The following is a 17,124-nucleotide window of genomic DNA, read 5'->3' as shown; positions in this document are numbered from 1 at the left end:
TCCAAATTGGAAAAGAAGAAGTAAAGCTCTCACTGTTTGCAGATGACATGATCCTCTACATAGAAAACCCTAAAGACTCCACCAGAAAATTACTAGAACTAATCAATGACTATAGTAAAGTTGCAGGATATAAAATCAACACCCAGAAATCCCTTGCATTCCTATACACTAATAATGAGAAAACAGAAAGAGAAATTCAGGAAACAATTACATTCACCATTGCAACGGAAAGAATAAAATACTTAGGAATATATCTACCTAAAGAATCTAAAGACCTATATATAGAAAACTATAAAACACTGGTGAAAGAAATCAAAGAGGACACTAACAGATGGAGAAATATACCATGTTCCTGGATTGGAAGACTCAATATAGTGAAAATGAGTATACTACCCAAAGCAATCTATAGATTCAATGCAATCCCTATCAAGCTACCAACAGCATTTTTCACAGAGCTAGAACAAATAATTTCACAATTTGTATGGAAATACAAAAAACCTCGAATAGCCAAAGCGATCTTGAGAAAGAAGAATGGAACTGGAGGAATCAACCTACCTGACTTCAGGCTCTACTACAAAGCCACAGTTATCAAGACAGTATGGTACTGGCACAAAGACAGAAATATAGATCAATGGAACAAAATAGAAAGCCCAGAGATAAATCCACGCACATATGGACACCTTATCTTTGACAAAGGAGGCAAGAATATACAATGGATTAAAGACAATCTCTTTAACAAGTGGTGCTGGGAACTCTGGTCAACCACTTGTAAAAGAATGAAACTAGAACACTTTCTAACACCATACACAAAAATAAACTCAAAATGGATTAAAGATCTAAACGTAAGACCAGAAACTATAAAACTCCTAGAGGAGAACATAGGCAAAACACTCTCTGACATACATCACAGCAGGATCCTCTATGACCCACCTCCCAGACTATTGGAAATAAAAGCAAAAATAAACAAATGGGACCTAATTAACCTTAAAAGCTTCTGCACATCAAAGGAAACTATTAGCAAGGTGAAAAGACAGCCTTCAGAATGGGAGAAAATAATAGCAAATGAAGCAACTGACAAACAACTAATCTCGAGAATATACAAGCAACTCCTACAGCTCAACTCCAGAAAAATAAATGACCCAATCAAAAAATGGGCCAAAGAACTAAATAGACGTTTCTCCAAAGAAGACATACAGATGGCTAACAAACACATGAAAAGATGCTCAACATCACTCATTATCAGAGAAATGCAAATCAAAACCACTATGAGGTACCATTTCACACCAGTCAGAATGGCTGCGATCCAAAAGTCTACAAGTAATAAATGCTGGAGAGGGTGTGGAGAAAAGGGAACCCTCTTACACTGTTGGTGGGAATGCAAACTAGTACAGCCACTATGGAGAACAGTGTGGAGATTCCTTAAAAAACTGGAAATAGACCTGCCTTATGATCCAGCAATCCCACTGCTGGGCATACACACTGAGGAAACCAGAAGGGAAAGAGACACGAGTACCCCAATGTTCATCGCAGCACTGTTTATAATAGCCAGGACATGGAAGCAACCTAGATGTCCATCAGCAGATGAATGGATAAGAAAGCTGTGGTACATATACACAATGGAGTATTATTCAGCCATTAAAAAGAATACATTTGAATCAGTTCTAATGAGGTGGATGAAACTGGAGCCTATTATACAGAGTGAAGTAAGCCAGAAAGAAAAACACCTATACAGTATACTAACGCATATATATGGAATTTAGAAAGATGGTAACAATAACCCTGTGTACGAGACAGCAAAAGAGACACTGATGTATAGAACAGTCTTATGGACTCTGTGGGAGAGGGAGAGGGTGGGAAGATTTGGGAGAATGGCGTTGAAACATGTAAAATATCATGTATGAAATGAGTTGCCAGTCCAGGTTCGGTGCACGATGCTGGATGCTTGGGGCTGGTGCACTGGGACGACCCAGGGGGATGGAATGGGGAGGGAGGAGGGAGGAGGGTTCAGGATGGGGAACACATGTATACCTGTGGCAGATTCATTTTGATATTTGGCAAAACTAATACAGTTATGTAAAGTTTAAAAATAAAATAGAATTAAAAAAAATTAAATTAAATTAAATTAAATTAAAAAAAAATAAATAAATAGAATACACAAGTAAATGGAGTAGACTATCATATATTAGTGAAGAAAGAATTGCTACATGGCTCCATACAACCTCATGGATGAGCTTTAGAGTTCCAACACATAGAATTACTGAGAAACATAGACTCATGAGAAATCCAGCAGAGATGAGAACAACTCCTTAATATTAAATCTCATTTGATAATAAAGACATCATATTAGAGCAGTTACTGTTAGGATGAATGGTTATGCAGCAATATGTAACTGAATAAAATTAAAAATGGTATAGAACTGAGATCAACTTCAATAATTTCATTCTATGCATTTATGCTGATATTTAAAGATAGCATTCACTACTGCTTTTTAATTGTATTACAGATAATTATATTAAAAAGTTATTCCATTGCAGTTTCCTCCTAGGTAAGCAGGGTATTGGCAAACATGTTTGCACAAATTGTGAACTGAACCACATGACTGGATAGGCAGCCAAGCTCTCTAGTGAGTCATCTTTGATCATGAGATATATACACACGCTATACATAAAGAAAGATTTGACCCTTGAATAATGCAGAGTTTGGAGCAATGGCACCTTGTGCAATTGAAAATCTGCCTGTAACATTGCAATCAACCTTCCTTATCCATAGCTCCACACCCTCTGATTCAGTCAACCCTCTTATAAAATTATATAAATTGCCTTGGATTTCACTTGCACACTTTTTTACATTAGTAATGTATCTCATGACAGTTTTTTCCAGAGCAAGGCAAAAATTACTCAGGATGGCATTTGTCATTTAAGAAAGTATTATTCCTCGTGTCACTCCATAAAAAATAGAAATGCCCAAATATTTTATATTCAAAGTTTGGAAAATTTTGAAGTAGAAAAAAAGCACAACTTAAAAAAAAATATCTAAATGATAGAATGAAAAGGAAGTTTAATGAAGTGAGTAACTGAGATTGTATAGAAAAGTTGAATTTTTATAAAACTGGATATCCAAGGAAATAAGTAGAAGGAGCAAATTTTATTCCACACTGAGGAAAGTGTCACAATTACTGTTTCTCAGGCTCTGAGCAATGCAGTCAAGGGCACTTCATCTGCCCCAGGACAATTGGCCTTTTTATAGCTACTATTCCATAGACTCTCTTCAGAGCCCTCTTTATGTCTTTGTTCCTCAGACTGTAGATGAATGGGTTCAGCATGGGTGTGACCACAGTGTACATCACGGAGGCTATTGCACTTGAGTGTGAGCTGTGTGTAGCAGCCGAGCTAAGGTACACTCCTAGGCTCGTACAATAAAATAAAAAGACAATTGAGAGATGAGATGCACAAGTGGAAAATGCTTTAAACTTTCCCTGAGTTGATGAGATTCTTCGTATGGAAGAGACTGTCTTAGAGTAAGAGTAAAGGATACCAGCAAACGGCCCACCAGCTAGTAGCACTGATGCCAAATACATCACCATGTCATTAAGAAAGGTGTTAGAACAGGCAAGTTGGACCATCTGATTGAGTTCACAAAAAAATTGGGGAATTTCCACCTTTGTACAGAAGGTTAGCTGCAAAGCCATTAAACTTTGTAACAAGGAATGCATAGCACTCACCATCCAGGACACCAATACCAGCAGTCCACAGAGCCGAGGGTTCATGACGACTGTGTAGTGTAGGGGGTGGCATATGGCCACAAAGCGGTCGTAGGCCATCACTGTCAGGAGGAAGTCATCTAATCCTGCAAGGAATATGCAAAAATACACCTGGACGATGCAGCCTTCATATGTTATGACTTTGCTCTTGTTCTCGATATTCTGCAGCATCTTTGGGATGGTGGTGGAGGTGAAGCAGATGTCTACAAAGGACAAGTTGGAGAGGAAGAAGTACATGGGGGTGTGAAGGTGGGAGTCAGAGATGATGACCAGGATGATGAGCAGATTTCCAAACACAGTGATCAGGTACATGCAGAGGAAAAGTCCAAAGATGAGGGGTTGCAATTCTATATCCTCTGAGAACCCCAGAAGAAAAAGTTCAGAAGATTGTGTATTGTTACCTGGTTCCATGTGGTGGAGGTGACTACCAGGAAAAATGAAAATAACATGAGTAATGTTCACACAAATTGGCATAACTCACATAGTGCGATTTCTATTTTCTCTAAATAAATTAATTTTAATATCTTGTGTTTAGAAAAGTTCAATTTCATCTCTACCTGGGCATTTTTGACCCATTCTCAGCATATTCCCAAATAAATCATGCATTCTACTGTTGTCATGAGAAATGTAACTTCCCTGGTGGTTCAGACTGTAAAGCATCTGCCTACAATGCAGGAGACCTGTGTTCAATCCCTGGCTCAGGGAGATCTCCTGGAGAAGGGAATGGCAACCCACTCCAGTATTCTTGCCTCCCCCACCCACACACCCCGCGTCGCCAATAAATTAAAAAAGTGGTGGCTGCGCAGGCCCAGGAGGGCAGAGAGGAGCTACTCTACATTCAAGGTCAGGGGGGCGGTGGTGAGGAGGTACCCCTCGTCCAAGCTAAGGAGCAGCGGCTGCACTTTGCTGGAGCAGCCGTGAAGAGATACCCCAAGTCCAAGGTAAGAGAAACCCAAGTAAGATGGTAGGTGTTGCGAGGGGGCATCAGAGGGCAGACACACTGAAACCATAATCACAAAAAAATAGTCAATCTAATCACACGGACCACAGCCTTGTCTAACTCAATGAAAGTAAACGATGCCACGTGGGGCCACCCAAGACAGACAGGTCATGGTGGAGAGGTCTGACAGAATGTGGTCCACTGAAGAAGGGAATGGCAAACCACTTCAGTATTCTTACCTTGAGAACCACATGAACAGTATGAAAAGGCAAAATGATAGGATACTGAAAGAGGAACTCCCCAGGTTGGTAAGTGCCCAATATGCTACTGGAGATCAGTGGAGAAATAACTCCAGAAAGAATGAAGGGATGGAGCCAAGCAAAAACAATACCTAGTTGTGGATGAGACTGGTGATAGAAGCAACATCGGATTCTGTAAAGAGCGATATTGAATAGTAACCTGGAATGTCAGGTCCATGAATCAAGGCAAATTGGAAGTGGTCAAACAGGTGATGGCAAGAGTGAACATTGACATTCGAGGAATTAGCAAACTAAAATGGACCAGAATGGGTGAATTTAACTACAATGACCATTATACCCACTACTGCAGGCAGGAATCCTTTAGAAGAAATGGAGTAGCCATCATGGTCAACAAAAGAGTCCGAAATGCAGTACTTTGATGCAATGTCAAAAATGACAGAACACATGTATACCTGTGGCAGATTCATTTTGATATTTGGCAAAACTAATACAGTTATGTGAAGTTTAAAAAAAAAAAGATTCAAAAAAAAAAAAAGATAATAAATACTGAAGAAAGAAAGAAAAAAAAAATGACAGAATGATCTCTGTTAGTTTCCAAGGCAAACCACTAAATATCACGGTAATCCAAGTCTATGCCCCAACCAGTAACACTGAAGAAGCTGAAGTTGAACGGTTCTATGAAGACCTACAAGAACTTTTAGAACTAACACCAAAAAAAGATGTCCTTTTCAATAGAGGGGACTGGAATGAAAAAGTAGGAAGTCAAGAAACACCTGGAGTAACAGGCAAATTGGCCTTGGAATATGGAATGAAGCAGGGCAAAGGCTAATAGAGTTGTGCCAGCAGAATGCACTGGTCATAACAAACATCTTCTTCCAACAACACAAGAGAAGACTCTACACAAGGACATCACCAGATGGTCAACACCAAAATTAGATTGATTATATTCTTCGCAGCCAAAGATGGAGAAGCTCTATACAGTCAGCAAAAACAAGACTGGGAGCTGACTGTGGCTCAGATAATGAACTCCTTATTGCCAAAATCAGACTTAAATTGAAGAAAGTAGGGAAAACCACTAGACCATTCAGGTATGACCTAAATCAAATCCCTTTTGATTATACAGTGGAAGTGAGAAATAGATATAAGGTACTAGATCTGATAGAGTGCCTGATGAACTATGGATGGAGGTTCATGACATTGTACAGGAAACAGAGATCAAGACCATCCCCATGGAAAAGAAATGAAAAAAGCAAAATGGCTGTCTGGGTAAGCCTTACAATTAGCTGTGAAAAGAAGAGAAGCAAAAAGCAAAGGAGAAAAGGAAAGATATAAGCATCTGAATGCAGAGTTCCAAAGACTAGCAAGGAGAAATAAGAAAGCCTTCCTCAGTGCAAAGAAATAGAGGAAAACAACAGAATGGGAAAGACTAGAGATCTCTTCAAGAAAATTAGAGATACCAAGGGAACATTTCATGCAAAGATGGGCTCAAAAAAAGGACAAAAATGGTATGGACCTAACAGAAGCAGAAGATATTAAGAAGAGGTGACAAGAATACACAGAACTGTACAAAAAAGATCTTCATGACCAAGATAATCACGATGGTGTGATCATTCACCTAGAGCCAGACATCCTGGAATGTGAAGTCAAGTGGGCCTTAGAAAGCATCACTATGAACAAAGCTAGTGGAGGTGATGGAATTCCAGTGGAGCTATTTCAAATCCTGAAAGATGATGCTGTGAAAGTGCTGCACTCAATATGCCAGCAAATTTGGAAAACTCAGCAGTGGCCACAGGACGTAAAAAGGTCTGTTTTCATCCCAATCCCAAAGAAAGGCAATATCAAAGAATGCTCAAACTACTGCACAATTGCACTCATCTCACACACTAGTAAAGTAATGCTCAAAATTCTCTGAGCCAGGCTTCAGCAATACGTGAACCATGAACTTTCAGATGTTCAAGCTGGTTTTAGAAAAGGCAGAGGAACCAGAGATCAAATTGCCAACATCTGCTCAGTTCAGTTTAGTTCAGTCACTGAGTCATGTACGACTCTTTGAGACCCCCATGAACTGCAGCATGCCAGCCCTCCTGTCCATCACCAACTCCTGGAGTTCACTCAAACTCTCGTCCATCAAGTCGGTGATGCTATCCAGCCATCAAAATCTGCTGGATCATCGAAAAAGCAAAAGAGTTCCAGAAAAATATTTATTTTTGCTTTATTGACTATCCCAAAGCCATTGACTGTGTGGATCACAATAAACTGTGGAAAATTCTGAAAGAGATAGGAATACCAACCACCTGACCTGCCTCTTGAGAAACCTATATGCAGGTCAGGAAGCAACAGTTAGAACTGGCCATGGAATAACAGACTGGTTCCAAATAGGAAAAGGAGTTCGTCAAGGCTGTATATTGTCACCCTGCTTATTTAACTTCTATGCAGAGTACATCATGAGAAACACTGGGCTGGAAGAATCGCAAGTTGGGATCAAGATTGCTGGGAGAAATATCAATAACCTCAGAAATGCAGATGACAACACCCTTATGGCAGAAAGTGAAGAGGAACTCAAAAGCCTCTTGATGAAAGTGAAAGAGGAGAGTGAAAAAGTTGGCTTAAAGCTCAACATTCAGAAAATGAAGATCATGGCATCTGGTCCTATCACTTCATGGGAAATAGATGGGGAAACAGTGGAAACAGTGGCAGACTTTATTTTTCTGGGCTCAAAAATCACTGCAGATGGTGACTGCAGCCATATTAAAAGATGCTTACTCCTTGGAAGGAAAGTTATGACCAACCTAGATAGCATATTCAAAAGCAGAGACATTACTTTGCCAACAAAGGTCCGTCTAGTCAAGGCTATGATTTTTCCAGTGTTCATATATGGTTGTGAGAGTTGGACTATGAAGAAAGCTGAGTGCTGAAGAATTGATGCTTTTAAACTGGTGTTGGAGAAGACTCTTGACAGTCCCTGGACTGCAAGGAGATCCAACCAGTCCATTCTAAAGGAGATCAGTCCTGGGTGTTCTTTGTTAGGACTGATGCTAAGGCTAAAACTCCAGTACTTTGGCCACCTCTTGCGAAGAGTGGACTCATGGGAAAAGACTCTGATGCTGGGAGGGATTGGGGGTGGAGGAGAAGGGGATGACAGAGGATGAGATGGCTGGATTGCATCACCAACTCAATGGACGTGAGTTTGAGTGAACTCTGGGATTTGGTGATGGGCAGGAGGCCTGCCATGATGCAATTCATAGGGTCGCAAAGAGTCGGACACGACTGAGTGACTGAACTGAATGATAAATATTTTTATACATTTGAAGAATATATATTGTGTGTCAACCATGTTCAAAACACATATTGTTTTGTCGTTAATCTGGATCTGGCACTTTTTAGACCCCCAGACTGTATGTAGCCAGCCAGGCTCCTCTATCCATGGCATTTCTCAGGCAAGAATACTGGAATGGGTTGCCATTTCCTTCTCCAGGTGATCTTCTCAACCCAGGGATTGAACCGCCTCTCCTGCATTACCAGATAGATTTCCTACCACTGAGCCACCTGGCATGTTCCTCCAAATAAATACAGGTAACATATATATGGTGCTGAAAACCGCAAGTTTTCACAATCCAGTGATGGTGAAAGATGATGTGCAAATATAATAGAATATGTCAAGTAATAAGAGTTGCTATGAAGAAAACAAAACTAGATATAAAAGAGATTCGTAGGAAGTACGGAGAAGGCAATGGCACCCCACTCCAGTACTCTTGCCTGGAAAATCCCATGGGTGGAGGAGCCTGGAAGGCTTCAGTCCATGGGGTCACTGAGGGTCGGACACGACTGAGTGACTTCACTTTCACTTTTCACTTTCATGCATTGGAGAAGGAAATGGCAACCCACTCCAGTGTTCTTTCCTGGAGAATCCCAGGGATGGGGGAGCCTGGTGGGCTGCCGTCTATGGGGTCTCAGAGTTGGACACGACTGAAGTGACTTAGCAGCAGCAGCAGGAGGAGGTATTTTCATGTATTGAGTGTTCAGGTAAGGCCAGCAATCAAGGTAATAATTGAACAGATATCTCAAGAAAGGGAGAAAAGGATCTAGTATGATATCAAGAGAAATATGTGCCTGGCGAGGGAATGGCCACTACAAAGGACCTAAGGAAAATGTTTGTTCCTTGCACTTTATGAATTTAGTTGCAAAAGCATCCTGTGAATTAAAACATCTCCCATCCTTAGTACCTTCTGCTGACCAAGATCTGGGCTCCATGATAAGGCACCTTAATAGATGATGCTCTCAAGGCTTGTGCACACACTCACAGACACACACACACACACACACACACACACATGCTCATACCACGTCTTCCTGGGCTACGTTCCTACAATGCATTTCTCACCCAGAACCACCCTGCTCACACCATATACCATTATAACTCAAGCTGATCATGTCAGATCATCTTTCTCTTACAGAATGTATAAATGGTATCCAGAAATTCCAGTTCAGGGCCAGACCAGAGACCAATAAACTTGGGGTTCATTTTTATGATCACTTTCAGCTTTATATTTAAAGAAATATAAAAAGTATGTGTGTGTGTGTGTGAAAGAGAGGAAGGGGAGAGAGAGAAGAGAGGGAAATGAAATAGACATTAGAGGATAAAAGATTTAATAAGCTCTAATGGTCCGGTACTTTGGCCACCTCATGTGAAGAGTTGACTTACTGGGAAAGACTCTGATGTTGGGAGGGATTAAGGGCAGGAGGAGAAGGGGACGACAGAGGATGAGATGGCTGGATGACATCACCGACTCGATGGATGTGAGTTTGAGTGAACTCCAGGAGTTGGTGATGGACAGGGAGGCATGGCATGCTGCAGTTCATGGGGTTGCAAAGAGTTGGATTCGACTGAGCGACTGAACTGAATTGAACTGAATGATCCCTGAGACTATGTGATGAATTAAATCTTCCTTTGTTTCACAACATTCCAATTCCAGTTATCTATATTGACGCCCAGGAAAAATAATTTTCAAAAAGAAAAATACATGTTTTCCTTGACAGAAACAGTTATATTTTTATAATGAAAGAAACCTGAAATATTTGACTACCCCAAAAGAAAAATGGGCAAAGTAAATAAACCAACAAAAAGGAATATCCAAAGAAAAACAACAAAAGCTAAACATGTTTTTTTTGTTTTTTTTTCTTTACCTTAGTATTCTTTTTAATTTTATTTTATTTTTAAACTTTACAAAATTGTATTAGTTTTGCCAAATATCAAAATGAATCCGCCACAGGTATACATGTGTTCCCCATCCTGAACCCTCCTAAAGCAATATAAGACATTTTCCCAAAATCTTTTCCATGTCTTTGACCAATTTTTTACTGTTCTATGTATGAGGCAAGAACATACATAGGGGAATGAGGGAAGCTCTTTCCCAGTTTCCTTATGGGGCATCATGTGTTTGTTATTCTTGGAGTTTAAGCACTATCATACATTTAAAATAAATCTGATGAGCATACCCCAATGCTATTCTGGTCTTAGTTAAATGTGCAAAAGGCTTTTCAAACTAGACTCTAAATTCTACAGACACCTTGTCAATCCATCCTTTTGTCCTGAATAAATTTTTTCATAGGATTCATGCCTGAAAATGTTATATTATAATAGATATTCATTGTACTATTACTTCACCATGACAATGCAAAATTCTGATAATCAGAGACTTCAACTGCTATGGTCACTATTGTACTTTCAGAAAGATATATGAATATATCTGCACCTATATAGAAACAGGGCCTTTCCAGGTGGCACTAGTGGTAAAGAACCTGCCTGCCAATGCAGGAGGCATAAGAGAGACAGGTTCAATTCCTGGGTCAGGGAGATCCCCTGGAGGAGGGAATGCTAGCCACTCCAGTATTCTTGCCTGGAGAATCCCATGGATTGTAGGTGAATACCTAGAAAACTACGCAATAAAATCCACAAGTGTGCCAAACTGCCTAAAGCAAGAAATCCAGCATAAGATGTTGTATTTAACTAAGTAAAATGTAAAAGAATTTTTACGGCAAAACAGTCCCCAAAAGGTCAACTGAGAAACAATTCTTTTTTTTTTTAATTTTATTTTATTTTATTTTTAAACCGGAAACACTGTATTAGTTTTGCCAAACATCAAAACGAATCCACCACAGGTATACATATGCTCCCCATCCTGAAACCTCCTCCCTCCTCCCTCCCCACACCATCCCTCTGGGTTGTCCCAGTGCACCAGCCCCAAGCATCCAGTATCGTGCATCGAACCTGGACTGGCAACTCATTTCATACATGATATTACACATGTTTCAATGCCATTCTCCCAAATCTTCCCACCCTCTCCCTCTCCAACAGAGTCCATAAGACTGTTCTATACATCAGTGAATCATTTCAAGAGCTGGTAGTGGATCGAACCTGGACTGGCAACTCGTTTCATACATGATATTATACTCAATTAATTGATTTTTTTTAATTGTAGGATGATTACTTTACAATATTGTATTGGTTTCTGCCCTACACCAACGTGAATCAGCCATTGCATATATATATTTGCAGGGATGTATTTTCATGAAGCCCTTCATTCAGATCTTACTCATTAATATGGAAACAGTCAAATATGACCCATCTTATAAAAATCCTTACTTCACGGTACATCTGTCCACATCTAATAACTTATTTCTCTACTCTTGTTGCTTCATATTGTCATTAGGCTTATGTCCAAATTTACTGGAAACACTTTATGCCTCCCATTCTCTCTTCTACTTGGACTTCCATTTTTATCATTTAATTGACAACACTGAGCCTTACCTTACTGAGGTCAATCTTTGCTTCTCTTTTGCAGGCCTGCTCAGTCGCTCAGTAGTGTCCGACTCTTTCCGAGCCTGTGGACTGTAGCCCACCAGGATCCTCTGTCCAAAGGATTCTCCAGGCAAGAATCCTGAAGTGGGTTGCCATGCCTTCCTCCAGGGTATCTTCCTAACCCAGGGATCGAATCCGTGTGTCTTATGTCTCCTGCATTGCCAAGCATGTTCTTTACGACTAGTGCCATCTGTGAAGCCCTTGCTCCTCTTTTATGCTAAGTAAATGCATTTTTTTTTATGAATTAGTGTTTCCTGAGTTGTGCTAGTGATAAAGGATCAACTGCCAATGCAGGAGATGCAAGAGACTCAGGTTCAATCTCTGAGTTGGGAAGATCCCCTGAAGGGGGAAATGGTAACCCACTCAAGTATTCTTATCTGAAAAATTCCATGGACAGAGGAACCTAGCAGGCTACAGTCCATGAGGTTGCAAAGAGTCTAACATGACTGAGTGAATGAGCCTGCACACACAATAATCAGGATAGCAAACTACCACACTAATCTCTGGTATCTGAGTTAGGCTGGACTCAATTACAGGTGACCTCAGATAAATGTTCAAGGTTTGCATTGTATTTCTCTCCCACAGTGGCTTTGGGCTCTCAGACTCACCTAGATGGGAACTGAAAGAAAGGTCTTTGTGTGGAAGTTCAAATGCCTCCTGGAGGGTTGATAATAGAGACTGAAGCTCTGTCCACACAAGACAGCTGCAGGGAGTAAAGGACTGATTTCCCAGCCAAACTCAGGTTTTCAAAGGAAACATGTCCTGTAGCATCCAAGACTTCTCAGGCTGAGGGCACCACTGCAGAGAGATTTTATAGCTCACCTAGCTTCTCATTAAGCATCTTTCTGCCGTAACACCCATACTCTGTACCTGATTTCCCTGGGAGACAGGGGTCTGGACAGAAAGGAAAATTTTCCAGTTCATTCTTTGTTCCTAAGAGACCAGTTTACAAGGCAGGTGAATTCTGTTTTTATTACTCCTCTCTTTAATTGTCCTGTGTCCAGAGGTCTAAACCGTCCCAGCATCTTATCCCAGTCTGAGCTAAAGTTTCCTCGAAGTCTAAGGTTAAGAATTCTCACTTAATTTAGTCCATCAGATCTTTCAATTTTTCACTAGTGGTGAATACATAACTCCTGATATTTCTAAAAAATACTCTAGGATTGTGACAACTTTGTCCTTTCATAGAAAACCTTGGGCATTACATTCCTTGGCTCCCCGACATTTTTGCCAACCCAATCAGGATTTGTATGCTTATATCAGAAGTTAAGAGCTGTCCTTCAGTACTTCATTATGAATGTTTTTAAATCTGAGACAAATTTAGAAATTTTTATACACTATAACCTAACTTAGCACATTATGGGGACTGTCTGCTTTAATTTTTTTGAAGTTCATGCTGTGATATAGTCTTCTTATATATTATGACTTCATTCTCTATTACAGAAATAAGACAGAAGGGTTTAATGTTCTGCTCAAAGGTATGACCAAGAAAGGTATGGAGTCTTGATTAGGTGTTTTGATTGTCAGAATGCTTTCAGTTCATAAACTCTGTGGCAGTGATTTGCAATCAGAGATGACTTTGCAGCTGGTTATATTTTTCAGGATCTAAAAGAATTCTATACATGTATTGCATAGGACAGTATCCAATACTTACAATTGTACTGCCTCAAATACCATAAGTGAAAAGGTATAAAGTTTATTCTAGTCCAGCATTTTTCTAAATTGACTGTTCTTAAAAATTACCAATTTCACAGTATACTAACACATATATATGGAATTTAGAAAGATGGTAATGACAACCCTGTATGCAAGACAGCAAAGGAAACACAAATATATAGAACAGTCTTTTGGACTCTGTGGGAGAGGGAGGGGGGATGATTTGGGAGAATGGCATTAAAACATGTATGATATCATATAAGAAACGAATCGCCAGTCCAGGATCAATGAAGGATACAGGAAGCTTGGGGCTGGTGCACTGGGATGACCCAGAGGAATGGTATGGGGAGGGAGGTAGGAGGGGGGTTTAGGATGGAGAACACGTGTACACCCATGGTGGATGCATGTTGATGGGTGGCAAAACCAGTACAATATTGTAAAGTAAAAAAAATAATAATAATAATAAAAATAATCATCAAGAACTATAGATCAAATGAAAACTGTGATTCAGCACATCTGATTCAAGGTACCAAAGATTCTGCTTTTCTAACAAGATCCTACATTTTCTTAATGCTGCAGATCCTTGTCTGGGTAGCAAGAACATGATTCTGTTACTAAACTCTGCAAATTTAGATATTTTTATACACCTAGTGGTTCAGACAGTAAAGAATCTGCCTTAATCTGTGAGACCTGGATTTGATCCCTGGGTTGGGAAGATCCCCTGGAAGAGGGTGTGGCAGCCCACTCCAGTATTCTTGCCTGGAGAATCACTATGGACAGAGGAGCCTGGCAGACTACAGTCCAGGGGGTCACAAAGAGTCAGACATGACTGAGTGACTAAGCACAGCACAGCACATACACTATAACCTAGCTTAGCACATTATAGGGACAGTCCACTTTAATTTTTATACAAGTTCATTCTGTGATGTAGTCTTCTTATGTTATTCATTCTCCAATATAGACATGAGCCACAGAGGGGTTTAATGTTCTGTTCAAAAGTATAAACTAAGAAAGTCTTGATTGGGAGTCTTGATTATTAAAACACTTTTAGTTCACAAGTTCTGTGGCAGTTATTCTCAATCAGAGATGACTTTGCAGCTGGTCATGTTTTTCAGTGTCTAAAGGGATCCTACAAATGTAATTCATAGGACAGTATCCAATAAAATAATTATACTGCCTCAAATACCATCAGCAAAAAGGAATAAAACTTATTCTAGTATAGCACTCTCCAGGTCAGGAAGCAACAGTTAGAACTGGACATGGAGCAACAGACTGGTTCCAAATAGGAAAAGAAGTACGTCAAGGCTGTATACTGTCACCCTGCTTATTTAACTTACATTCAGAGTACATCATGAGAAACACTGGGCTGGAAGAAGCACAAGCTGGAATCAAGATTGCCAGGAGAAATATCAATAACTTCAGATATGCAGATGACACCACCCTTATGGCAGAAAGTGAAGAGGAACTAAAAAGCCTCTTGATGAAAGTGAAAGAGGAGACTGGAAAAGTTGGCTTAAAGCTCAACATTCAGAAAACTAAGATCATGGCATCTGGTCCCATCACTTCATGGGAAATAGATGGGGAAACAGTGGAAACAGTGTCAGACTTTATTTTGGGGGGCACCAAAATCACTGCAGATGGTAATTGCAGCCATGAAATTAAAAGATGCTTACTCCTTGGAAGAAAAGTTATGATCAACCTAGATAGCATATTCAAAAGCAGAGTCATTACTTTGCCAAGAAAGGTCCGTCTAGTCAAGGCTATGGTTTTTCCAGTGGTCATGTATGGATGTGAGAGTTGGACTGTGAAGAAAGCTGAGCGCCGAAGAGCTGTGGTACATATACACAATGCAGTTTTACTCATTCATTAAAAAGAATTCATTTGAATCCGTTCTAATGAGGTGGATGAAACTGGAGCCGATTATACAGAGGGAAGTAAGCCAGAAACAAAACCACCAATACAGTATGCTGCTGCTAAGTTGCTTCAGTTGTGCCCGACTCTGCGCGACCCCATAGACAGCAGCCCACCAGGCTTCCCCGTCCCTGGGGTTTTCCAGGCAAGAACACTGGAGTGGGTTGCCATTTCCTTCTCAAATGCATGAAAGTGAATGCATATTTATGGAATTTAGAAAGATGATAATGATAACCCTGTATGCAAGACAGCAAAAGAGATACAGATGTATAGAACAGTCTTTTGGACTCTGTGGGAGAGGGAGAGGGGGTGATGATTGGGAGAATGACATTAAAATAGGTATAATATCATATAAGAAATGAATCACCAGTCCAGGTTCGATGCAGGATACAGGATGCTTGAGGCTGGTGCACTGGGATGACCCAAAGGGATGGTACAGAGAGGGAGGGGGGAGGGGGGTTCAGGATGGGGAGCACATGTACATCCATGGCAGATTCATGTTGATGTATGGCAAAACCAATACAATATTGTAAAGTAGTTAGCCTCCAAATAAAATAAATAAATTTAAATTAAAAAAAAAAAGAATTGATACCTTTGAACTGTGGTGTTGGTGAAGACTCTCACTTCATGAGAGTCTGTTGGACTGCAAGGAGATCCAACCAGTCCATTCTGAAGGAGATCAGCCCTGGGATTTCTTTGGAAGGAATGATGCTAAAGCTGAAACTCCAGTACTTTGGCCACCTCATGCGAAGAGTTGACTCATTGGAAAAGACTGATGCTGGGAGGGATTGGGGGCAGGAGGAGAAGGGGACGACAGAGGATGAGATGGCTGGATGGTATCACTGACTCGATGGACATGAGTCTGGGTGAACTCTGGGAGTTGGTGATGGACAGGGAGGCCTGGCATGCTGCGATTCATGGGGTCGCAAAGAGTCAGACACGACTGAGCGACTGAACTGAACTGAAATTGACTATTCTTAAAAATTACCAAGGACTATAGTTCAAATGCAAATTATGATTCAGCAGTTCTGATTCAAGGTACCAGGGACTCTGTATTTCTGACAATGTCCTACATGTTCTTGAAGCTGCAGGTCTTTGTCTGGGTAGCAAGAAAATGATTCTGTTAGATTCAGGTATAAATTGTTTTAGGTCTTCATCAAGAATCTTCCATGTATGTAATTCTGAATGACACATTTCACTCACTTTTGCAAACAGAGGTAAATTCTGTTTGATGTATTTAGTGGAAGAAGTCAAGGGTGGGATGATTCGAGAGACTAGCATTGAAATATGTACATCACCAGATGTAAAAGAGATGACCAGTGCAAGAATGATTCATGAAGCAGGGCACCCAAAGCCAGGGCTCTGGGACAACCCAGTGGGATAGAACCGGGAGGGAGGTGAGAGGGGGTTCAGGATGGGGAGGACACATGTATACCTATGGCCAATTCATGTTGATATATGGCAAAAACCATCAAAAATATTGTATGTTAACTATCCTCCAATTAAAATAGTTTAAAAAAAAACTTTTTAGTGACATCATGATATATATCTGAGAAAAAACACTTTAATAGGCAGAATAAGATACTCAAAAGATAACCACACCCCATTCTCAAGACCTTTTGAATATCCTATCTAGGTAGCAAGGGAGATACTCGAGTGGGTAGCCTATCCCTTCTCCAGGGGATCTTCCCAACTCAGGAATTGAACCGGGGTCTCCTGCATTGCAGGCAGATTCTTTACC

At 40.4% G+C, this 17,124-nt stretch overlaps 1 protein-coding gene across 2 annotated transcripts; it reads right to left on the bottom strand.

Annotated features, from left to right (window-relative positions):
• Window positions 1–2,514: 2,514 nt before the first annotated feature.
• Window positions 2,515–4,201, bottom strand: LOC129624521 (olfactory receptor 7A17-like). 2 transcript variants are annotated; one of them, XM_055542555.1, is made up of 2 exons: window positions 3,263–4,201; window positions 2,515–2,769 (listed from the first exon to the last, which is right to left on the bottom strand). In XM_055542555.1, the coding sequence occupies exons 1-2, from the start codon at window positions 4,169–4,171 to the stop codon at window positions 2,659–2,661; spliced, it is 1,020 nt and encodes a 339-aa protein (XP_055398530.1). In that variant the 5' UTR covers window positions 4,172–4,201; the 3' UTR covers window positions 2,515–2,658. The 2 variants fall into 2 exon arrangements, with proteins under 2 accessions (XP_055398530.1, XP_055398539.1); XM_055542564.1 differs by lacking the exon at window positions 2,515–2,769 and having other exon boundaries at window positions 3,203–4,201.
• Between the last annotated feature and the right edge of the window lie 12,923 nt (window positions 4,202–17,124).

The sequence above is a fragment of the Bubalus kerabau genome, chromosome 1 (assembly GCF_029407905.1).
Source record: "Bubalus kerabau isolate K-KA32 ecotype Philippines breed swamp buffalo chromosome 1, PCC_UOA_SB_1v2, whole genome shotgun sequence".
Classification (NCBI taxonomy): Eukaryota; Metazoa; Chordata; class Mammalia; order Artiodactyla; family Bovidae; genus Bubalus; species Bubalus kerabau.
The sequence above is the reverse complement of the archived record's forward strand: the minus strand, read 5'-3'. Positions and strand labels throughout refer to the sequence as shown.

Excerpts from the sequence above, each read along its gene's own strand:
- LOC129624521 (XM_055542555.1), bottom strand. The coding sequence starts at position 4,171 with ATGGAACCAGGTAACAATACACAATCTTCTGAACTTTTTCTTCTGGGG. Across the intron at positions 2,770-3,262 it reads TAAAGAGGGCTCTGAAGAGA|CTATGGATAAGGAAGGTTGA; the intron begins GTCTATGGAATA and ends GAGGGTGTGGAG.